Source organism: Micromys minutus (assembly GCF_963924665.1).
Source record: "Micromys minutus genome assembly, chromosome: 1".
NCBI lineage: Eukaryota > Metazoa > Chordata > Mammalia > Rodentia > Muridae > Micromys > Micromys minutus.
Genome location: NC_137969.1, coordinates 28,714,495 through 28,739,415, shown reverse-complemented (window position 1 = coordinate 28,739,415; position 24,921 = coordinate 28,714,495). Strand labels below are relative to the sequence as shown.

General features: G+C 45.6%; 1 protein-coding gene and 1 pseudogene across 2 annotated transcripts; one reads left to right on the top strand and one right to left on the bottom strand.

The window, feature by feature from the left end:
- Positions 1-333: 333 nt before the first annotated feature.
- Positions 334-6,095, top strand: LOC308421959 (uncharacterized protein C5orf52 homolog; the record flags this gene model as incomplete). The annotated part of the gene is made up of 3 exons (XM_080918443.1): positions 334-581; positions 4,323-4,431; positions 5,946-6,095. 3 exons carry the CDS (start codon positions 334-336, stop codon positions 6,093-6,095), a joined length of 507 nt encoding a protein of 168 aa, XP_080774569.1.
- Positions 6,096-12,457: 6,362 nt separating this feature from the next.
- On the bottom strand, positions 12,458-12,747 carry LOC308421867 (non-histone chromosomal protein HMG-14-like; annotated as a pseudogene). The gene has a single exon. The product of its transcript is annotated as a non-histone chromosomal protein HMG-14-like (transcript).
- Positions 12,748-24,921: the final 12,174 nt, after the last annotated feature.

Below are 24,921 nucleotides of genomic sequence, written 5' to 3'. Positions count from 1 at the left end.
TAGGGGGGCCCCGCGACTGATTCTGTACCTCGGAGGACTCGCGCAGTTCCCAGATGTCTCCGAAAAGCCGGGTGGGCTACAGCAGAGCCCGTCTCCACGGAAACGCGCCAAGCAGCCGGAAGGACCATTGCTACGCCCACCGCCTGCACGCCCCACCCACTCACCCATCTGTCTCCTAGGCAACACGCCCAACCGAGCGTCACAAAGAACGCCCAGAGCGTCACGCGGTGCGCCTGCACGTCCCTCCGCTTTGTAGGTCTCCCAGGTAACGCGCAGAGCTCCGCCTTAGACTCCAGTGTAGGTAGCCGCTCCGTATCTGCGCGTCCTTCCATCATGGTTTTCCGCTTTGCTACCTTTCTTGATTCGGGCTCTAGCCCGCCAGAGTCCTCTACACAACCCAGAAGGCCTTCGGTCAAATGGGACTTGGGCTCGGATTACGAGGACGTTAACGAGGAGCCCACCGCTTCTGGCTCGGACTTCCGGCGTGAGAGACTAGACAGCCAGCCGGATCTTGGCGTCCACATCCAACCGCAGATCTACTTCCTGCGGCCGCGGCCCCCAGTCCCCAAGTTGTTATTCAGGTGTGGCTCAGGTGTACAAAGCAATTGTCAGACCCGGGACCTCTAAGGGGGTCCGAGCTTTCAGACTCACGTTTGAATCCCGGCCGATTCCCCCACATCCCCCACCTCCGCCCATATGAGTTCCTCAGAGCGCAGCAATATCGTCGGGATTTTTAAGACCCAGGCCAACCCTTAGGATCCTTAGAAGCCCGGTCTATGGGCCGAAGGCGCTGTCCCATTTCCAGTCCTCGGAATGAATCCTGACCTGGGCTTACTGTAGGCCAGACATGGTGCGGTCTGAGCGCACTAAGTCCTACAGAGGATTTATTATGGAAACAATTTGGTTCAAAAATGACCATTATTTATTACTTGAAAGAGACTATTTTTAATCTTTCTCCTGTTTCATGTGCAATATTGATAAATTTGGTGCATCACCGAGTATAGAGGATCTTTAAATATTTAGGCTCTTCTTGGTTGAAAATAAGATTTAGAATTGTGTGTAAATTCCTGACCTTTGAATCTGTTTTTCCATCAGCACCTGTGTATGTTGAGTTATCCTGCATAAAAAGCAGAAAGATGGAACTAGGTGGTTTTCGATGTTTGCTTTTTTGTGTTAGCAAGCACACCCAGACAGTTGATAGAAAAATGAATTGGAAAGCATTTTTATAATTCCTCTAAAGGTTCTTTGTTTTCTTCTTGACTGAACATGATTGCACAAGCTTGTAACCAAGCACTCTGGTGCTAGAGGCAGGAGGATTGGAAATTGAAGGTCACCCTATGTTTAAGAGGGAGTTCTAGGCCATCCTGGATACATGAGACCCTGTCAAATTATGTATATCTTTTTGTTTGTTGGGGTTTGTTGTTGTTGTTGTTTGATCTGATTATAAAAATACTATATTTTACATTATTCTGATGTGCTGAATAGAACCAATAGAGTCTGAGTTAAGTATAAGCTTTCGTGTGTGTTCCTTCTGTTCCTGTGTGTATCAGACAGCCTTTTCAGTTTCAATCCGGTCATGTGTGTGGCATTCTTCCCTTTTTGCTATTTGTTTGGGAATCTGTATTCAGGAACACTTCACCAGAACACCTGCCATTTCTCTGGTGTTCTTTAAAGTGGTTTGCTAATCATTGCAAAAGTAAAGTACACTCAACAACAAACCAAGCTGAAGTCAGAACAAGCCAAATGACCAGAAACACAATCACTGTTAATATTTTTATGCACACCTGTGCCAGTTAGTTTTTGTCAATTTGAAAGCAACTAGAATTACCTAGATTGAAGAAACATCATTTGGGGAATTGCCTACAGCTGATGGCCTGTGGGGTGTTTTCCTAATGATAGATGTGGGAGGATGGAGGAACTGTGGGCAGTGCCACACCTGGGCGGGTGGGTGGGTTGTATAAGGCCGGTTGAACAAGTCATGAAAAGCAAAGCAGCCTTCCATGGTGGTCTTTGCTTTAGTTTCCGGCTTCAGGTTCCTGCCTTGAATCCTGTCTCAGCCTTTCTCGCCGAGCGACTGTACCGTGTGAGCTGAAAGTACACTGTCTTCAAGTTGTTTTTGATCCTTATTTTACCGCAGCAACTGACAGGCTAGGATAATCCATGCCTAAGTGCGTGTGTTATATTTAGGAAAAAAACAACACAAAAATTCTCTGTTTAGTAGTTTGTTTTTATCTAGTTATTATACTAAATGTTTATACTTGATTATATGTATTATATCAAATGACTTAGCACAGTTGTCTGCTTGGCTTCCAAGTTTTAGAATGAATGAACAATTTTTTTTAAAGTGGGGAAAAACATTTAAAAACACTTCATAGTGTAACTAAATTATCAAAGAACGAGAAGGGCTAGCAACACCATCTGTTGTTTGTTGAGACTTGTAGCCCAGGTTGGCTTAAACTCCTAAAGTAACAAAGAATGGCCTTGAACTTGATTCTTCTGCTGCCTCCCAAGTGCTGGGATTATAGGTGAGTTTTTATTACTGCTGGAAATGATCAGGACCGAGTGTGCTAAGCACATTCTCCCGGCTCATTCCTAGTTTCCCATTCCGCTTACATTGCTCCATACTTCTTACCCGTGTAGGTGTCTCCAACCCACTGATGCCACGGGGGCCCACGATGCCTAAGGATACCTGTGTCCCACACAGCATGACATAGCAGACTGAAACTGGTTCCTGAGTGTCAATTGTCTTGTAGTGTCAAAGTGACAAGTGGAACACACTTGTCAGAGACCTCAAAAGTCCTATAACACCCCAAACTTTTCTCATTTTTAAGCATTTCTCAAACTGTTCCCTTAGCTAAATATGTGTCCACCCAAATCCTCCCTTATCTCTCCCTCCCTTCCCTTCTTCCATCCTTCCTTCCATCCATCCATCCCTCCTTCCTTCCCCTTGGAAAATTGCCCGTGTAGCCCAGGCTATCCTTGAGCTTCTCGCCTTCCTGATTCTAGCTTCCCAAGTGCTGAGCTCACAGGCATGAAGTAACATAGCCGGCTTTCCTTTCCCTTTATTTTTTTAATATTTATTTATTATAATAATAAGTATATCTTCAGACACACCAGAAGAGGGCATCAGATCTCATTACAGATGGCTGTGAGCCACCATGTGGTTACTGGGAATTGAACTCAGGACCTCTGGAAGAGCAGTCAGCGAGCGCTCTTAAGCACTGAGCCATCTCTCCAGCCTCCCTTTTCCTTTTTTTCTGTTCTGTTCTGCTCTGCCCTGCTCCCAGATCCCCCTTAGATCCAGGCTATGAAGGAGGAGCTCCCCACCTCTTCCTCTCTCAAACTTATCTTTTACCTCTACCTTCCAACTTTTATTCGTCGAAGACCTCCCCCTTTGCTCTTACCTGGAATTTTCTCATTGAACTGACCACTCAGCATTTTGGGGGTTGCACAACTGGAGAGTACTTGACTCGAGTTTGCAGGTCTGGGTTCCACCCAGCACTTCCATAGAGGAACAGTAATAACAATAGCTGCTAGGGAAAGTACCCCCAAGACCAAGTTTTCAGCACAAAGATTTATTTGCTCCAGAGTGTCAGAAGGAAGGAAATAAGAGACAAAGGCAGGGGATAGAGGATGAGGGAGAAGGGGAAGGGAACGGGGAGATGGGATAGGGTTATTTGTCCTGGGGGACAAAGGACTGCCTCTGAATAGAGAGGAGACAGACTTGGCACACAGGAAACAGTGGTACTAAGAGTACAGTGGGAAACCCAGTGATAGGAGGAGGTGTTTAATTTTTATTGGGCATGTTAATACTAGGTGAGCCAAAGGGGGCTTTTAATTGCTGGACTTCAACATTTTGATAGCTGGACCTTGGTAGTTAGCCTCAGAAGGAGGAAGTGGCCAAATAAGGGACCAGATCTTGGGGGCTAGCTTAGGGATGTGATCTGTTTTTAGCAATGCCGAGGAAGTGGGGGAGAAAGGCAAGGCCTTCCAGAGTCATGCTCTCCACGATGGAGCTGGCCAGAGTCCTTTCAATCACAACAGTAATAATTCTGAGGACTTTCTCCTGCCACCTCTCATGTGGACTGCTTTGGACCTTCCTGTGTGAGAAAACCACTTCTCTAGAAACCCAAATGTGGTGGCACATGCCTTTAGTCCCAGTGAGTTCTAGGCTAGTCTAGTCTACAGTGATTTCCAGACCAGCCAGAGCTACATAGCAAGACCCTGTCTCCAAATAAACCCAAAGAGGTATCTTCCACTGTCCCAGCATCCATCAAACCAGGCCTCTGGAGGCTTTCTAACCTGTCCCATCTCTCCTCTAGCTTAATGAATACCAATGATGCAAATGTGAAGAAACTGTTACCCAAGAGCCATTTATCTCGGGTGATTATTCGTGACAACCTCAATGCACAGCGCATGTACGAAATGGAGGTAAAGTGTCCGCCAGGTTGTGCTGGAGCCCACTAGTGACATTCCACACTCCTCATCTCTTCTTCCTTCCTTGTGAGCTGTCTATGTAGCCTTGGGAGGAAACTCAGGGCCTTGAAAGTCTTAGGAAGTCAGGCCCCATCGTTACAGAGGAGACACGTGACTCGTGGGGTTGGTATCTTGCCCAAGGTTTCACACTTGCTCAGCACAGCTGGAGATACTCAGAGGGAAAGACTATGCACCATGTCTTGTTTAGTTTCCTCAAAGCACGTGATCATCCGTGCAGAACTTCAGACTTGCAGTTTGAGTTGGCATCAGCACTATATGGTTAGGTGGTTTTTTTTTTCTTTGAAAATTCATCCCATTTCCTGAGAACAGCAGCAAACCCATGACAAGACACAAACGGGGTCGGGCTCCATGTATGTTTGTTAAACTTTGTGTTAAACTTCTCATGCTACGGTCTGGCAGAATAGATTATGACTCGGAGATAGGCCAGTTTTATACACTTTCCTTATTTGTAAAACAGGATTTGAAACTCTTCTGAGTTGTGGGTCCTGTAATGTAAATCTGAACTAGTTTAAGCAAAATAGAGAAGCTGAGTTCATGTAACAGGATATGTAGGACAGGGTGACTGACGTGTCCCAGCTTCCTTGGTAGCTCTTGCTACCTGCCTTTTAAAGTCTGGATTTCTTTTAGGGGTGTATCACTTTTTATGGGGCTTGGAGATAGTTGAGCATTATCTTGCACCCTTGTTACATTGTAGTTAGTGGGGGTCACCTGCAGTTGGCTCCCACATACCCTCCTGCAGCCTGTCATTGTTACTCTTGACTGAATGAGTAAGATCAGGATGAAGACAGAACTCCTGGTGATGGGGGGCTGTGAGAGGTAATGTGTAGACATAGATTAGCTAGGAGTCACAGATAATGTGTAAACAGAGTAATAGGGACACCGTGAGAGGAGTTTTAGAAGGAGAAAGAACAAAGTGGAAGCCGGGTAGTGGCAGTACACACCTTTAATCCCAGCACTTGGGAGACACAGAATCTCAGTCTCTTGAGTTTAAGGCCAGAGTGGTCTACAGAGTGAGTTCCAGGATATCCAGGGCAACTGTCTTGAAAAGCTGTCTTTGAAAACAAACAGACTAACTCCAAACCAAGATGGACCTCCTTGCTCCTGTGACCTCCATTTCTTCATACCCACGTGATCCTCATGCATTTTTTTATTTTATGGTACTGGGAATTGAACCCAGGGCTTCACGCATGCTAGGCCAGTTCTCTATGATTGAGCTACATTCCTGGACCCCCAAATACCCATTTCCTTTCTATCCATCTTCAGATTGAAATCAGATTCGAAATCAGGCTCCTCACCTGCAGAGCATCAGAGAGCACAGTAGTCTAACTTGATGCTCATGCTCTCCAAATAAGGAAACTGAGGTCAGGCACCTGGTAGGTCAGCAGCCTCAGATGTCTCTTGCTACCAAGTGACTTTTTTTTATCCTAAATTCGCCTGTTTTTCATTAGATGAAAGCCTCTGACAAGACCAAGAGGAAGATGAGCTACTTGTACGACCACCTGAAAAAGAAGTTCTTGATGGACCAGCTGAGAAAGATGATGCGCTGGAGGCGGGAGTCCCTGAGCACCCAGCAGTACCTGGATAAGGAGCGGGACTGAGAGGGTGAACCAACCGCCAACCACCGTGAACCGTGGCAGAATGATCTGCCCCAGGAATGCAGAACCACCCTGGTGAGAGCACCGGAGCAGCCCCAGAGCATGCTGGTCTCCACCATGGTAGAGCAATAAAAGGAAAGCCTCAGATAGGATAGGAGCGCAAAATACACCAGTTCTAACTTCTGCTTTGCTCCACGCCGGCCCCTCTATCCCTGTGAAATCCCTACCAGGCACCAGTGCTCAGTGGAAGAGGTTTGCGCAAACATGGAAACTTATGTGCCTATATTTTCTTCTCTTGTTCCTACGTCTATCTCTCTCTCTCTTTCTACATTGTCCACCCCTCCTACCCTCTTCATGTCTGTTCTTCTTTCCTTCCCCCCTCATTTTGGTCTGCAGACTGAGGTCAGAGCTTTGCATATATGTTCAGTACATGCTCTGTCTCCAGCTGTACACACATCTGAGGTGACACATCTGCCGGCCATGCCAGGGATGTGGACATCTTCTACAGAAAGGATTGGGTAATGTACTGTGCATCATCTGAATGGTAAGGGGGTCATGGTGAGGCACCAGGCAGTGCTGTGGTTCCTTACCTGAAAGAGTCAGACTGTAGCAAGGTAACATGCCTCCAGGGGCTAGCCGGAAGGGCCACACCCAGCGCCCATTCTTTCCAACTGCAGTCACAATGGTGATACCCATTGGCCTGCAGTCCTTCTGGTGCTTCCGCAAAACAAATTTGGACCTCCCGCCTTCTATCTGCTCCTTTCCCAAGCCTGCTTAACTCACAGTTGATTTTCTTCTTAACCTTGGGTTCTCCGGTTGGCTTCGTCCTGCCTGCCTTGTGGCAGCTCAGTTCTTGGTCCCAAGCCCTGATTTAATTGCATAGAAGCAAGACCCCTTTCGGATTTGCTACACACCTCTTCTTTGGATGCTTCTCTACCCATCCCTGATGATAGGTTACTCTTGAACCCCAGTGCCCGCAGCTGTGTTGGTACCAATGTTCTATTGACTTTGACTGGTCTATTCTTTCTTCCTAATCGGACTGGGACGTTGGCATCTCTAGGAAATTAGCAGGAACTTGGTTTAAATTTTTATTTTATCCTAGAGACTGTCATACAGTGTCTGCTGATCACACCCGCCCCACTTTCTTCCATGTCCTCTCTTTTAAGGGAAAGACATCTTGAGTGGATGTCCTGGTCTTCTGGCTTTGGTCGCTCCTCCTCCTATGATGGTCTTCCATCTTTGGCTCCTCCTCCTTTGATCTGTCCCGAGCCTTGAGGATAGGAATTGTGTGTAACTGTATCTCTTGGGGTCAGACACCTCATGGTCAGTTGAGTTCTGCATTTTGACCAGTTGTGGCTTTTTACATGGTTTTGCTTGCATGTATAGCTGTATTCCATGCACATGCCTGCAGAGGCCAGAGGCAGCATTGGATTATCTCACTCTAGATTTACAAAGGCTTCAGAGCACCACGTGGGTGTTGGGAATCAAACTCGGCTCTTCTGCAAGAATAGCTACTTCTCTTACAGCCTAGGTACTTCAGCCCCGTTGATGATGATGATAGTTTTTGAGACAGGGTCTTTTTGAGATGTATCTGGCTTTGAGCTTGCAATGTAGCTGAGGATAGCCTTGAACCCCTGATCCTCCTGCCTCTGTCTCCTGGGTACTGGATTATAGGTGAGTGCTAGCACACTCAGTCCTTCCTCACTAGCCCCTTCCTGTTACACTCGTGAGAGGAAGCATGTTATATGTGTATCACTTATTCTGCCTCAGAGGATGATATCCGATTACATCTACCTTCCAGCAAATAGCATAATATCACTTTCCCTTTCTTTTTCTGAATAAAATTCCATGTGTATTCTAAAAAGCCATCTGTTTATGGACATCCAGCCTGTTCTATTTCCTGGCAGTTGAATACCATACCAATAAACATGCTTGTGTAGATAAACGTCTGTCTTACGTTGCCTCTTGGATAGATACTCAAGTGTGGGTGAGATGGTAGTTTTAATTTTTTTGAGGAACCTGTAAGTTCTGCAGTGGTGACAGTAGTGTTGTGACTGGTGGTGTGTCCTTGCCAGCGTTTACTGTTGTTGGTCACCTGGATCACAGCCATTCTGACGCTAGGGGGCCGGAATTTCAGAGCAGTTTTAACTGGCATTTCCCTGATAACTTATGCATTTTTCTAGATTTTATATTTCTAAAGTATTTATGGTTAAAATGTATGTGTATAAGCGTTTGCCTACACAGTGTGTGTGCCTAGGGAGGCCGGAAGAGGGTGAGATGCATATTTTACATATCAAAGGCTTCCAGGTTCTCCCAGCATCCCTCAGTCCCTACCTGGCACACCCTGCCCCCAACTGTGAACTTTTCCATTCCAGAGGCAGGGCTGCACTTCACCCAGAGGCTCTTCCCTATACAATCTGGATATTTTGGTCCCTTTTCCTCCCTCCTTTATCTCTCCCTCCTTCTCTGTCCACCTTTCTTTCTCCCCCCCCCCCCCACCTCTCTTCTCTCCCCATGGCCACTCCCCTAACCTCTTCCTTGGGGCCAGTGAACTCACCTGTCAGGAGCAGCTCTCCAACAAACCTGCCTTTAATATATTTTTACTCTGGCTTGAATTGGCTCACTTCACCGGTGAAAAAATAGCCTCTCACACTGCAAGCACAGTGAGTGCTCTTCACTGATGAGCCGTATCTCTAGCCCCTAGACTTACAATGTTTTAAAACTATTTTATTTGTTGTATTGGTCAAGGTTTATTCCCTGAGATATCTGTTGTCTAAGAATTCCAGAGATCCTGCAGAACACTTAACATCCACAGAATATCCTCCAAGCCAGGGGTTCATGTTCTAGGCAGTGGTGTGGGTTTTTTTTTTTTTTTTGTTTTTGTTTTTTTTTTTTTTTTTTTTGTTTTGTTTTTTGTTCCCACACTTGACAAACACCCTCTAGCTAAAATATTAACTTTCCGGGGGTATTTGAACTGCAGAGTCCCAGAAGGGCGGAAAAACCTGCCCAATTCACAGACTGGTCCACAAAGAAGAGAAGCTACTGAAGGGTGACTCTGGCAGACTTTAGATACTTGTCCAGTACAGGCTCAGCGTCAGCAACAAGAAGCAGCCTTCATGTTCCCAGCGGTCTCCAGTCTTCAAGGACCTAGGTGCTGGGATTAAAGGCGTGTTACACTACTCACCCCCCCCCCCATTTTGTCTAATTTGTTGCCTCCTTCTCTTCTCCTTCATAACATTCTTCTCTGCTTCTCCCTTGCTTTCATTTTCCAAGATTCTCTGAATTCTTGAGTCCACCCTTTCCTGGCTGCTTTTAATTGGTGAGGTCATTACTGCAGCCTTTGTTAGTTTCAGCACTCTGTTCTGTGGTGATGGGTGATGTAGTCACGCCCCTGGTGTGTTTTGCTGTTGTCACTGCTGTACTAGTTTGTTTCCTCAGGTGGTGGCAGTGATTTAGCCTTCAAGAGCGAGCTGCTCGCTAAGATGTCCCGATGAAGTCTGAAGAGCTACTCAAACCAGCCAGTGCACAAACCGCAGCATGGAAACCCAAGAGCCATGAAGAGCAAGGCAGTAGGACTCCGCTAAAATATCACAACTCCTGAATTCAGAGATACTGAAATGGGTGAAAGGAATGTAAGCAGAAATGATCAGTGACCTCAGGAGGATTTGAAGCGGGCAGATGAATGGAGTAATCAACCTAGGGCCCGGAGAAGGCTAGCATCACAGAGTACAGGCAGCAAGATGGATGGCAAGTCAGCTACATGGGGTCAGCAAGACGACCCAGCCATGAGACCCACACGGTGGAATGAGAGAACCAACTCCCACAAATCATCCTCTGACTTCCACAAACACACTGTATATTGCATGTGCGCGTACATACACACACACACAAACAAGCAAAGGTGATGTCTTAATTACCTTTATAATGTGATCGAGGCAGCTTATAAGACAAAGCATTTAATTTGGCTTATGGCCTTAGAGCTTTACAGCCCATGATGGCCGAGGGAAGGAGCAGCTGACAGCTCACGTCTTGATCCATAACCACGAAGTTCTGATTACTGCCTTGGGTCTGTTAAAGAGATTCTGAGCACCACCACCAGGGACTCTGCAGAATATCCCTGTGCCTAAAGCCCTATCCGAAATCTACTCACTGCCTCTACCACTGCCTTCAAATGTACTTAATTATCTCAAAGGACTTAGGACAAAACTGAAACAAAACAAAATCTTGTCAGATGTCCAGCAGCCATGTTTCTTCCCTCTCCAGAATTTCTCCATGATACGGGACAAAAGGAAAGGACCTTCCATTCACTGAATACTTGTGACAGGCAGGCTGCTTTATGACCCCTCTCATTTCTCATATACTTGCCTGGTATATTTACAGGCAGGTTTGTTTTTTCTCAGTCAACAACAGCAGCAAAGGCAGCAAGCTGTCCTTTAGTCACCTGACTGCTCGTCACACCTGCCAGACAGGGACAGTGGGTTCAGAACTTGATCCAGCCTGTTGGATCCATAGCAGCCTGAAGAAGGGGCCGAGGCAGCTAGAATCAGATTGAAGTCTGTGGAACAGGGAACAAGGCAGCTGCCAATTGCTAAGATAGATTTCAAAGTTCTTAAGTTTCTGCCTCTTTTATCTTGCTACCTACATATTCACCTGTCTCCTCACATTTATCCATCCATCACCCACCATCCATCCATCCACTCATCCACCCATCCATCCATCCACTCATCCAAACATCCATTCATCCATCTACCATCCATCCATCATCCATCCACCATCCATCCATCCATCCATCCACTCATCCATCCATCCACCATCCATTCATCATCCATCCATCCATCCATCCATCCATCCACTCATCCATCCATCCACCATCCATTCATCATCCATCCATTCATCCATCCACCACCCATCCATCCACTCATCCACCCATCCATCCATCCACTCATCCAAACATCCATCCATCCATCCATCATCCATCCATCATCCATCCATCCATCCATCCGTCCATCCATCCATCCATCCATCCATCCATCCACTCATCCAAACATCCATTCATCCATCCACCATCCATCCATCATCCATCCACCATCCATCCATCATCCATCCATTCATCCATCCATCCATCCATCATCCATTCATCATCCATCCATCATCTATCCATCCATCCATCCATCCATCCATCCATCCATCCATCCATCCATCCACTCATCCATCTGTGGAGAGCTTTTAGGGCAGATTCTATAAGCTCAGGCAAGAATCTGATTTGGAGCCAGAACAAAGAAGTAGGCTTTAGGCAAGAATTTGACTTTGGGCTAGGACAGGGAAGTAGGCTCAGATATCTTGGTCATCCTGATAAACCCCTAGAAGCAGTGATTTTGGGACTTACTTTTTTGCCTTGTTTGTTCCTTAACTATCTGTGTTTATTTCCCTTGTTTGTTCCTTAACATAGAACTGACCTTATTATTTGCATTTAATTAAAATGGTATAAAAGCAAACTGAAAAAAAATAAACCTGCCTCAGCCTCTGAACTGGCTGAAGTCAGCTATAGCATTGTCTAATTGTCTCTTTCTTTCTTCCTTCCTATCTTCCTTTCTTTTTCTTTTTTTTTCTTTCTACTCTTTTACAACTTTGATTTTATTGGTCAAGGAGCAGAGTACACAGACATTCCAATTCTTATCACACATACCCAAACTCTGAAGAGTCATATTGTTTTCATGCACACAAATAGCTACACATTGTTTTTCTTTGGACTTATTCCAGTGATGTTTGAGCCTCAAACTTGGCAAGTTTCCTTAAGACCTCAACTAATAACTAAATGCTCATAATCCCCAGTTCTACCAACTCACAATTTTATGCCACACACAGGACATATTCAAAATTTCCATCTTTCCCAGCACATTGTCACAACTGTTAGAAAAATAGATGGCCATAACCACAGGCATCCCAGTTCTGACAGGGCAAGGACCAAAGATAGGCTTTCTTACAAAGGGTTCTACTAGAAAAATGGAACCAAATATAACTGAAAATATTCTAGACACATATGAACAACTCTGACCCCAAATTGCCATTTAGTATGCTTTGTATCTCTCTGCGGAATGTTATGGTGACCCCCAAGACAGCCACAGCCCCTCCAGATTCAGTTGTCCTATTTTCTGGTTGTACCAAAAAATAAAAATAAAAAAAAGCAAATGATTTAACCTCTTAAAAATATTTACACTTTAAAAATGGGATGTGGTAGGATTCCCTCACCCTTTAAAAATGTTTCTAGAGCCACTAAAAAACTCGAATTTACAAAATAGTTGATAAAGTATTCCTCTGGATTGTACAGTAGGGAGGCAGGGACCACTGACAGACGTGATGGGTGCTTAGTTGGACTTGGCTTCTTTCTCTTCTTCAGAGGCTGGATGCTGGTTTTTCATCTCTCCATTTTTTGCAGGAAGATCTGTAGTTTGCTGGTCAGCCACTTCAGCCTGTTTGCCCTTTGCTTCCCTCTTCCCCTTTATCTGCACTTTTTTGTCTGAAGCTTTATCCTTTTCCGTGGCCTTTTTCGGCTTGGTGTCCACCTTGGTAGGGCGGACTTGGTCGACAGCCTTGCAGAGCAGCACCTGGGCTCTGCTTCCACCGTTCCATCAGCGCTAACTTTCCTCTTGGGCATCATGGCAACGCAGGATGGGAGACACATGTGACACCGGATGTCATGGAGCTGCATTGCCACCACCATATGAACTTATCTTTTTCTTTTAAATCCCCACTTTCTCCTTGGAGAACCCATTGACTGATTGAGCTGGCTTGGTCATCCATCCATTCATTCATTCATCCATCCATCCATCCATCCATCCATCCATCCATCCATCCACCCACCATCCATCCATCCATCCATCTACCCACCATCCATCCATTCATCCATCCATCCACCCACCATCCATCCATTCATCCATCCACCCACCATCCATCCATCCATCCACCCAGCCACCCATCCATCCATCCATCCATCCATCTATCCACCCACCCACCATCCATCCATCTATCCACCCACCCACCATCCATCCATCCACCTACCATCCATCCATCCACCATCCATCCATCTATCCATCCACCCACCATCCATTTATTCACCCATCCATCCATCCATCCATCCATCCATCCATCCATCTATCCACCCATCCATCCACCCACCACCCATCCATCCACCCACCATCCATTTATCCTTCTATCCACCCACAATCCATCCATCCTTCCATCCACCCACCTTCCATACATCCACCTACCATCCATGCATCCATCCATCCACCCACCCACCATCCATTTATCCTTCTATCCACCCACCATCCATCCATCCATCCATCCATCCATCCATCCATTCTTCCATCCATCCAACCACTCATCCATCTATCCACTCATCCATTCATCTGTCTGTCCATCTGTCCATCTGTTCATCTGTCCACTGGCCCACCTTACTATACAACCACCCACCCACCTACCATCCATCCATCCATCCATCCATCCATCCATCCATCCATTCATCTGTCTTTCCATCCATCCATCTGTCTGTTCATTCGTCCACTGGCCCACCTTACTATACAACCATCCACCCACCCATCTATCCATCCACCCACTCACCTGCTTATCCATATGTTTATCCACCTTCCAATCTATCCATCCACCCATATATGTTTTTATGTTTGCTGTGACACTTTTCCTGATCTGTCTTAGCAGCTTGGGAGTGTCTCTATCCTAATACATTTTGATCTTGGGGACATGATCTCTCCACTGAGAAAATGGGAAATGGCAGAGACCATTCTGCTGTCTTGTGCATTCCTATATAGTTTCTCTTAAGAAGTTAATGACAGGCTGGAGTTGAGGGTTGACTTGCACAGGAAAGGGGTGGACTCAAGAATGCATCCTGATATTGCCACTCACCTGTAAAGTAGGAATAAGGTCACTGGCTCTCCTTGTCCCTCAGAATTGTAAGGAGGATTCCACATAGTTAAATGATGCAGAATGTCTTGAGAAAAGAGGTCATAAACTAGAATACTTCAGACCCAAGGGTCTAGGCTCTAGCTCAGGACAGATCCTATAACGACCACCAGGGGGCAGCACACACTTACCCTAAATGCTTATATGGGTAACTAGGCTCTGCAGGAGGCACCTTTCCTGTTGGGTGCAGGTGGCTGGAAATGTGGTAGGGGCCAAATCACTTAGTTCCCTGGGTCCTCAAGTAAGAATAGGAGACATATAAAAGAAGGCAAGCCCTTCTTTTTACATTTTAATCATTTAATGCGTGTATGAAATAGTGTGGGTGTGCAGGGGACTGGGCAAGTTGTGGGAGCTGGTTCTCCCCTTCCACCATGTGGGTATTGAGGATCAAATTCAGGTCATCTGTTAGACTTGGCAGCAAGCTTCTTTACTAACTGAGCCATCTCTCGGCCCCTCCTTTCCTTCGTTTTGAGACAGGGTCTCATGTGGCCCAGGATGGCCTCGGATTCCTCAAGTAGCCAAACTTTTGAATGCTTGATCTTCCTGCCTCAACCCATGGAGTGACAGAATTACGTGTGTCACCACACCCAGTTGATGTGGTGCTGGGGACCAAACATAAAGCTTCATGCATGCTAGGCATGCGACATACCAATGGAACTCCTGGCCCCTGGCCCAGCACTTAGTTGACGAGACAGTGTTACATGGTTTTACAGCTCAGAGCCTGGTCCAGCTGTTGACTTTGGAAGTCAGTGGTCCTGTAAGCATAGGACCCATGGCCAGGGCAGAATGTGGCCTGGGACCTGCTGCCCTTTTAGCAACTGTTCCACACCTTGCCATTCTCACATGCAACATAGAGACTAGGAAGCTGGTTTTGCCTCCTTTATTTCCCAGGTCTGAGCTGTGACATGGGGCAGCAGACATGGTCTGGGTGGGCAGGACCCGGAGCTTACACAAGCATGTGGGTTTTTATCACTTCACAGAGTGGTTTTGGATGGGAGTTCTTGAGCTGGTCTGCTCATCTGGGGCATTTCCAAAGGTCCCATGACAGAGTCCCTGTGAGTCAGATGAGCATTCAGCTCTCATCAAATTTTGGGTGCTTATTCGAAGTGCTTCACTGTGGGGGCAGAGAATTCGGGCTTCAGGCAGCCCCAGCCCATCTACATCCCCTTGGAGGGACAGCCCCTCTCTGGGGACACTGATGCTTAACATGGGTGTGTAGTGTAGATTGTTCCTGTGCTCTCTTCTGTCTACCAAGGAGGGTGTTGGTGAAATTAATCACATTACAGCTAGGGTGAGGCCAGTCACATGACAGCTAGTAAGGGCCAGGTGCTGACAGTGCTTGTGAAACCCAGTGGTGGCTCCTGATAGACACTCCGCAGAGGAAGAAATACTGCCGGTCATTTGCCGGTCATCTCCATCGAGGGACCTGAATGTAACATCCAGAATGTTGCTGAGGGGATGGCCCTCTAGGCTGTGAGATCGCTACCTCCTCTTCACTATTGGGTCGCTAAGAAAGCCTGCAGCTTGATGGCTTTCCCATACAGCAACCTTTGCCTTCAGCAGCCTCGATTCGTGCACAGCTTCTGTATTTCCTGCTGAAGCAGCTGAACCTGGCTGTATAGCAGAATCACAGCAGGGACAACTCGAGGACACCCGTCCCAGCTTTTTGTCTTCACTGTTTGAGAGAGAGCAACCTGGATCTCCTTATGTAGACCAGGCAGGCCTCTGTCTGCTGACTGCTGAGATTAAAAGAAATCTAGGCAGCATTTTTGTTTGTTTGTTTGTTTTTAATTTTGCAGGAAATTCATCCTGGAAAAACTGATAAAAAACAGTTTTTTAATGAAAAAATGAAGCCAGCTAGCTCAGATCGGGTGAGTCGAGATTATCAAGCGGGTCAGAGACTAGTCTTTACTCTGGCCAGATGGTAGAATAACTTAGACATCTTCACTTACCTCATTTAGTTCTTCTTCCTAGGAATGATGATGCAATGTGAAGCTGTGTGTGTGTGTGTGTGTGTGTGTGTGTGTGTGAGAGAGAGAGAGAGAGAGAGAGAGAGAGAGAGAGAGAGAGAGAGAGAGAGCTACTGTTGTTTCAGGGGCCCTAGAACTTTCCAGGTAGCCCAGGAATGCCTCAAACACAAAGCAATCCTCCTGTGTCAGCTCAGATTGAATGAGTGAACCTTGAAACTGACTTACAGTGTAAGGTTTTAGAAATCTAGTCCAGATAGGTGTCGAAATGAATGCATGGAAAACGCCAACCCAGGGACTTCAGAGGTCTTCATTATTATGCAAGCAGGGGTGTGTAGTGGTGACGCTTCTAATCCCAGCGTTCAGTAGGCTGAGGCTGGAGGAAAGTAAAGCCAGTGTGGACTACATAGCAAGTTCTAGGTTAGCTCAGGCTAAGTAGAAGGGTGTGTGTGTGGGGGGGGGGGGAGACAGAGATCACGGGATGTGGCAGGGTGATATCTTGGCAGGCACACACAGCAGAGTAACACCAGTCAGCTCATGGTCAGGGGGAAGAGATCCGTGGAAGGGGTGTCACCACGCTACTTTAGGGGTGTACCTTCAGTGTCCCAAAGGCCTCCCTAACCTTTTAAAGATTACAGCACCTCCCAAGTGCACTTCTATTTGTGGACCAATCTTTTACAACACACAATGGTTTACTGGGTCCTTGAGACTCTGTTCTGGGCTTCCCTTGGTCCTTTATGAGACATGGAGGCAGAAGATGGGAATAGAGCCCTTCCATGGAAACAAGGCCCCTCATAATTGCCTCTGGAATAAAGGAAAGGTTTTCCAGAAATCAAAATCTGAACTCAAATGTCTGCACTCTATTGGTACCATTTCTCAGAATACCTGTTATATTCTGCCTGCCTTATGTTCAATTCTCCAATAGACTCTTTAACCATAACCCTGACTTGTATGTAGTAGGTTTTCATTAAGGTGGTGTCTTCTGGATGCTTACCTAGGACCAACTAAGGCCGGAGGGATGGTTCAGTTGTTAAAAGCGCTTGCTACTCTTCCAGAGCATTGGAGTTTGGTTCTCAGCAACCATGTCTATCTGGTGGCTCACGACTACATAAAATTCCAACTCCAGGGGATCCAATACCTCTGATTTGCAGGCACCCTGCATTTTTGTGTGTGCACACCCCCACAGGCACATACAAGTAATTTAAAACAATATTAACAAATTAAAAACTATGTACCAGATACTGATGTAGCTATTAAAGGTCATCAGTGGACAAAAGGGGCTCGAATTCTTTGCTATTGTTTACTGAGCATTCCGTAGGAAATGAATCAGTGAGAATCCTTGGCTGGTGGTGTCCAGGGTCCTGCACCCAAAGGCTTTGGGTGCTGCAAGGAACATCTGTGTACCCTCTGCTCCTGTCAACCCACTGGCTGCAGAAAGCACTGCCTGTTGCTGCATTAGGGAACATGGTGTATCTGTTGTGTGGGCTCTGCAGCCATCTGCGTGGATGATTCTGAGTAGGAATCCCAGCTCTGACTTGTATGAGAAAATTCTACCCCTCTGAGCTTCGTCTTCGTCTGGAAATTGAGAATAATTACAGTGCGATCACTCTTTATCATCCAACACTTGGTTCCATTGATACAAAAATCCACGAATGCTCAAATCCCTAATTTAAAAAAAAAGTCACTGAATAAGACGAGTGACACAGATCCTGTGTGTGCTTATCTGAAGAAATCAAACTCAGGCCATCACCAAGGATTCTGCATCTGAGCTCTGCCCACGAGCCCTCCTGTGTGCTTTAAATCCTCTCTGGATGACTTCATCAAACTCGACGCTGCGTAAATGCCACGTGAACACTTGCTACAAGCATTGTGGATAGGAAAAAAAGTTTTGATTATTTTTTTCAGTGTTGGTGCTTAACCAAATATTTATTTAATAGTTCTCATTTTCCTTTTAAAACATTCTAATGATCTATTTCTATTTTATGTGCATTGGTGTTTTGCCCACATGTGTTTTGCGTGAAGGTGTCAGATCCCCTGGAACTGGAGTTATAGCCAGTTGTGAGCTGCCACATGGGTGCTGGGAATTGAACCCGGGTCCTTCCGGAAGATCAGCGAGTACTTTTAACCACTGAACCATCTCTCCAGATCCTATATCATTGTTTTGTGTGTGTATGCCTGCATGAGTCTATACAGATGCCCAGGCCAGGAGAGAAGCTAGAGCTGCCAGTGTTTGTGAGACGCCCAGCTTGTAGTCCTCATGGTTAAGCACTTTGTGGTCCTGTTGAGCCATCTTTCCAGCCCCAGCTGTGCAAGTTTTCAAACTATAGTTGGTCGAATCTGAGGATGATTCCTTTGAGTCACTGAACACCCTGTGTGTCTTTTGGTGGGCCTCTTTCCTCATATCCAGATAACCACTAAAGACATACATACCCTTATTTCCTAAGGCCTTGGGCTCCCCTAAGTCAGTGATGTCTATTGAGGACCTGGGAAGCAATGATGGGTTCCTGAAATTCAAACTAAGCTTTTTCTCAAGACATTCTCATAGTAGACAGCATAGATTCCACAAAATTCAACAGTTACAAGGAAGAACCATGCCTCAGCTCTGTTCAAACGGCAATCAGCAGATGGGGTAAACCAGTAGTCCTCATACCCTTTCCCCCGCAGGTTGAATCCTGAGAATCCTCAGCTCAAGGAGCTTTTGATTTTTTCCACCCTGAAACATTCCAAAAATTATTCACTAATTTAATGCTTTGTCTGCCCCTAAGTCATGCACCACATGTGTGCCTGCTACTCATGGAAGCCAGAAGAGGGATCAGATCTGCTGGAACTGAAGTTATGCGTAGCAGTGAGTCACTGCATGGGCACTGAAACCAAACCTGGGCCTCTGTGAGAGAGCAGCCAGTGCGCTTCGCCACTGAGCCGCCTCTGCAGCACCTCACCTCAGACCCTTGATCTCATGCTGTTCATGTGTCGGGAGAGGGAAGGTCGGATCTTTCTTTGGGAAAATGGCGCCTGTTTACCTGGTTGCTCTGGGCAGCCGGAGCGTTGATTACGTCCAAGGTGTTTCTTTCCTTCTCTGCTACTTCAGAGACTCCACGCTCCACTCAGAAGAACTGTCTCTCCAGGAAACCTTGCAAGCAAACCCATGGAGCCAAGCACTCTACACAGAGGCTGCTACAGTCTTGCAGCCTATATATGCAGGAAACTGATTTGACCAAAGCATGGTATTGGCTTTGAGCGCCTTTGATGGAATATGAAGACTTACAGGGTTTAATTAACCCCAGGTGACCATAGCTTCCTTCGTTTTCATCACCCTACATCCAGTATGGTTAAAAGAAAGGTGTCCGGGTAGATGATCATCCCAAAGGGTTGGGACAAAAATTCCCTTACATGCCTACCTAAAAGCCCAGTGCAGGTGCCTAGCGTTCTAGCTACTCACAAGGCTGAAGCAGGATTGTTGCTTAGGTGTCTGAGGTGAGCCCCAAATCCTGTCTCGTAAGTATATAAAGGATAGCGATTATAGCTGAATCAGAAATGTCCCATCTCCCTTAGTCTGAAGTGAGTGACTGGTCCCCTCCCGAGGAAATGGCTTTTAGAGGCCGTGGGGCATGTGGGAGGTGGGGTCTAGTTTGTGGAAGTAGGTCATTAGGGACTCCATCAGCTATCTGGATATCCCTTGCGTTGCTCAGACAGAAGCTGAGGCTGGGGGAGGAAGCGCTTCGAATGCTGGTCTGTGGTAGCCTTTGCTTTCCTCAGGGGTCAGCAGCAGTGGCCACGGGGGGGGGGGGGGGGGAGCGGGGAGGAGAAGGGGGAGCGGGGAGGGGGAGCGGGGAGCCCTATTGTACTGCATTTCTCTGTTACTGGGCCCTCGGCCCTGTGAGTTTTATAGTTTATGGAGACTTAGGAAGTTGAGACTTCTCAGACCTGGTCATGGTAGTCACAGCAACTCTCAGGCACCAGGATTCCTCAGACCTCGCTAACAGCCAGCAACGTAGCTCTGAGAGAGACTGACAAGTCAGCATCCACTAGCCTTCAGCACTGCTCAGTGCCCAGTGTGTGAGCCCCTTGGCCTTGACCATTCAATAGCTCTCTGGAACTCTGACAGTGAGCAGGGCCTGTAGTTTGTCTTTTCTGGCTCCTTGTGGCTTTTGTCTTTTCAGTTTTGTCCCTTGCCATGCCCCTCCTGCCCTTCTGTCTGCTCCCTGCTGTTTTGGAATTGTTCACCTGCTTATTCTTCAGCCACCACACAGCTAAGTGGCTGCCTTGCCCCCTCTGCTGCCAACTGCTCAGCTGCCCCCACTGCCTCTGCTCTTGCCAACGGCTGCTTTCTCTGTGTAAGCAGCTTGGCACGCGTGGCTGGGAGTGTGCAAGAAGAGACCATCTAAGAGCAGATCTTTATTGGCCCCAACAATGCAGCACTGGAGGAGCCATCTTCCAGCTGACTCACGAATGCGTGAGTGTCAGTGTTGGGACCAATCACATCTTGCCTCTTAGTATCAGTCTCAGTTATTTGTCTGCTAGGCCACCAAGCCGCCCCACACCCTGTTCCTCTAGGTGGAAATAGTTTCAGGGTCATCTAGAATTGATTGGGTCCAGTGACAACAAAAGCCTGCTACAAGTAGGTTCACACACACACACAAACACATACATACATATACACATGCAAACATACATACCATAATACACATGCATGAACATATGCACACATAAATATACATATATACACACACATATAAACACATGCACACATATACACATGCAAACATACATACCATACATACATATACATAAACACATGCACACACACATACATGCATATACACATGCACATATACATATTCATACACACATGCACACATACATATATACACATGTATACACACACACACACACACACACACACACACACACACACACACACACACACAGAGGCTGGCCCGAAGCTGTACCTTTAGGATCTGGGCATTGGTAGTGTTCGAGGTGCTTGGTGTTGGCATAAGGCAGGTTTGGCTACCTGTTTGACAGACTTTTTGGTAGAGGCAGCCAAGATAACAAGACTGAGTCCTACAGCTGGTAATTAGTGAGTCAAATTTCCACACTGCCTGCTGTCTCTGCTTGTTTACAAAAAAACAAATGTTAGAAGTGCTTCCAAGTGTGAGTTTAAGGAACTTCTTAACACTAACAGTGATTTTTAATCTTCTTTTTTTAATTTTTTAATTTTTTTAATTCCAGGGAGAGCTGGGCACCTTTAGCTTCTGAAGATGGGCCTCTAAGGGTTACAGATCTTGTTCTGGATGCTCTCTGCTTACTGGTCTACCACCATGTAAGCAGCCACTGCGCCCACCCTCCTGCTACAGCCTCTCTGCTCTACTTTCCTATCACAAGCAACAAAACCACTTTGGCCTGTGAGCAGAATAAACCTTTCCTCTGTTAATCTGTCCCTGTGGAGTGTCTTTCTTTCAGAGACGAAACAACTTGTACATTAATCGACTAGCTTAAAGCATTCCATTGTAATGTGTGCAATATATACAGAAGTTGAAGTGCATAGATTCTGTGACACAGGGAACCTTCCCTCTAGAACAGTCCTAACGTGTCCAAAGTCTTGATAAACTGTGTGGAAAGACTTAATAAGCGCACTCTTGGTGTATCACGCAGGCAACATCACAGACTTTCAGGAGCCTAGGATCTTCTTATGGATTTCAAGCCACTGGCTTTGAGATTTGCAAGTCTCAAAGTAGAAATCAAGGCACTTGACAAGCATCTATGTTTGTCTCCCAAATTTCTCCATCACATTGAAATGAAAATACAGAAAAAAATGTAAACCCTGATCACTTCACAGCAAGAACTACTGAAGGCTGTAGGCTACAAGGCTACATGTTAGGACAGAAAGCTAAAAGGGATTTCATTGCCTTTTTGTTAGGACTCTTTTTTTTTTATGTTTTGAGATGAATTTTTCTATGTAACTCTTGTTGGTTTGGTATGGTACTATATAGCTAACCCAGACTGGCCAAAAACTTACAACAATCCTCCTGCCTTAGCCTCTAAAGTGCTAGGAGTACAGGCACAGGCCACCACACCTGACAGATTTTATTACCTAAACTACTGTGCTCCCTCACGTGTGATGCTTCCTTACTCATGTTCTATTACTGTAATGAAAGCCCAGAGACACTGTTTATGGGGAGAGAAGTTTTCTTTGGCTCTGTCATCAGGTAGAGGCATGCCTGGTGGCCTGCGTCAAGGCAACATTTCACGGTGGTAATGGCTTGGTGGGGCAAAGTCGCTAGCTTTAAAGTGGTTAAAGTTAAGTGGGTGAATTTCTATTACCCATTCAAGGGAATTTCCCCAGCGATACAAACCTCCCACTGGGCTTAGAGATTCCCCTTCCTCTTACTAACACCAAACTGAGGAACTAGCCTAAATCACACAGACCTTTGCTGTAGCTTCATAAACAAGTTATAGACTTATATTTTTGTCATATATATCTATGTATGGATATATGTACACATATGTGTATGCATATAGTCACATATATATAAATATACACACAAATAACACACATATGTATGTTTACATACACATGTACATGTTTATACACACGTGTGTATATAATATATGCACATCATATATTTGTTCATATATGTATATGTATGTGTATGTGTATGTATGTATATATATATATATATATATATATATATATATATATATATATATATATATGATACACATCCACACATGCAAAGTGGGAACTTCTGGTTTCTTTGAAACATCAGTTATGTCAAATATGTCAAATGATGTTTTGCTGGGGCATACAGGTGAAATGATGTTTTGAGATGTTTTGAAAGGACTCATGATGTTTAGAAAGAATATAAATATAACCTACAAGGGGTTATGAGGGGTGGGATTGGGGTCAAGGGGATAACATCTGAAATGTGAATACAGAGAATATCCAATAAAAATAAATAAATATGACCTACAGACAGTGGGAGCTTGAATTGGTTCTCTTTGTTTACCTCACTATTCTTATCTGATGACATGCAGCTGAGGACTGGCTCGGATTGGTTCACCTTACATTACATTGCTGAGCTTCACTTGTGGTGACTTCCTAGAGAGAAACTCACCACAGAACTCTCTGTGGCTTCTTCCCACTTCCTCAGACTCAGGCTGGTTAGCAAACCTCTCTGTTTCTTCTGGACTGAGCTGCCCTTCCTGATTCATATGTGGTATCTACTGAGTGCTCTGGAATGCAGTTGTTGGTTCATGTGTGGTGTCTGCTGAGTGCACTGAAATGCAGCTGTTGCTTTGTGTTTGGTGTTTGCTACTGGACTGGACTGAGAACACCAGAGATTAGAATTACCCCAATGAACTATTTCTAAACAGACCCACTCCTCCATGTCCTAATAACCTTTCTTTAACTCTGGTGGGTGGTAGATTAGAGGGGAGGTTGAACCATTGTTAAAGTAGGCTGTAAAAAACATATACCTACACACACATATTTTTCCTTCCTGGAATGTGATCAGCACAGACTCACACACAACCTAGAGTGGGAATATCTCTTTCAGACTTTTGTCTGCCTTTTTCTACACAAACATGTAAAACACAGGTGATATTTCTTTTTCTCAGGCAAAAATAGTAAAATACTTTTATTTTAAAATATTTCTAAGTTGTATTTATCCTTGTGGTATATGTGTATATGTGGATTTCTTGCCTACATGTATGTCAGTGCAACTCATGAGTGCCTGGTGCCTGTGGAGGCCAGAAGAGGGCATCAAATCCCTTTGAATTGGAGTCACAGAAAGTTGTGAGCTGCTGTGTGGGTGCTGGAAATGGAACCCTGGGTCCTTTTGAAGCTTAGCCTGTGCCCTTAACCACTGAGCCATCTCTCAATCCCAATAAAACATTTTTCTAAAGAAATTTAATTAGGAGTCATGATAGTTCCGTAGGTAAAGTACCTGACTTAAAAGCACAAAGATTTGAGTTTGATTCCCAGAACTCATGGAAAGAGAACTTGTGGTGGCCTGTACTTAAATTCTAGCCCCTGGGAGGCAGACACAGGTGGACCCCTGTGACTTGATTGGCCAGCCACCTAGTCTACTTGACAAGTTCCAGATCATTTAGTGACTCTGTCTCAAAAAATAGTAGATTTGGAGTTACATGCAGGGTTGTCCTTCAGCTCCTACACACAGGTACATACACGGGCACTCCCACACATGTGCATACACACACACAAGGAAAAGGAATGCATGCTGGTACACATTTGTGACTTCAGCAGTGGGAGCAGGGGAGATGTGACAGAGACAGGAGAATCCCCAGCAGTTTGTCATCCCGCTAGCATAGCATAGGCCAGAGAAAAACAAAGAAATCCAGTCTCAAACAAGGCTGAAGGCAAAAAACAACACCCAAGCTGTCCTCTGGCCATGGCGTGTGCATAACCCTCATTTACACAGGTGAATGCACATACATACACCACACACACATGCATACATACATTTGCTTTTAAATGACTTTAGGGACTTGTGAGTTTAATGTATGGCTTTACAACCCATTGCAATAGGGATTATTTTTACTGATGCTCAAATTGTTTTATCTGATTTATAAGGTCATGCTTAAATTGGCTCCAGAGTTCTTTGGATAAAACAGATGTTAACACAGTAGTCTTGAATGGCCCTTGGTTTTCCACTATGACAAGAACTTCCAGGTAAGTTAATCTGTTCTTTCCTCCTTTTATTTACCTATTTAATTTTTAATGTGCATGACTGTTTTGCCTGCCCCTATATGCCCATACACCACATGTGTGCCTGCAGAGGCCATAAAAGGGCACCAGTTCCCCTGGGTGTGAGTAGCTGTGTGTGTTCTGGGAACTGAATCCCAGGTCCTCGGCAAGATTG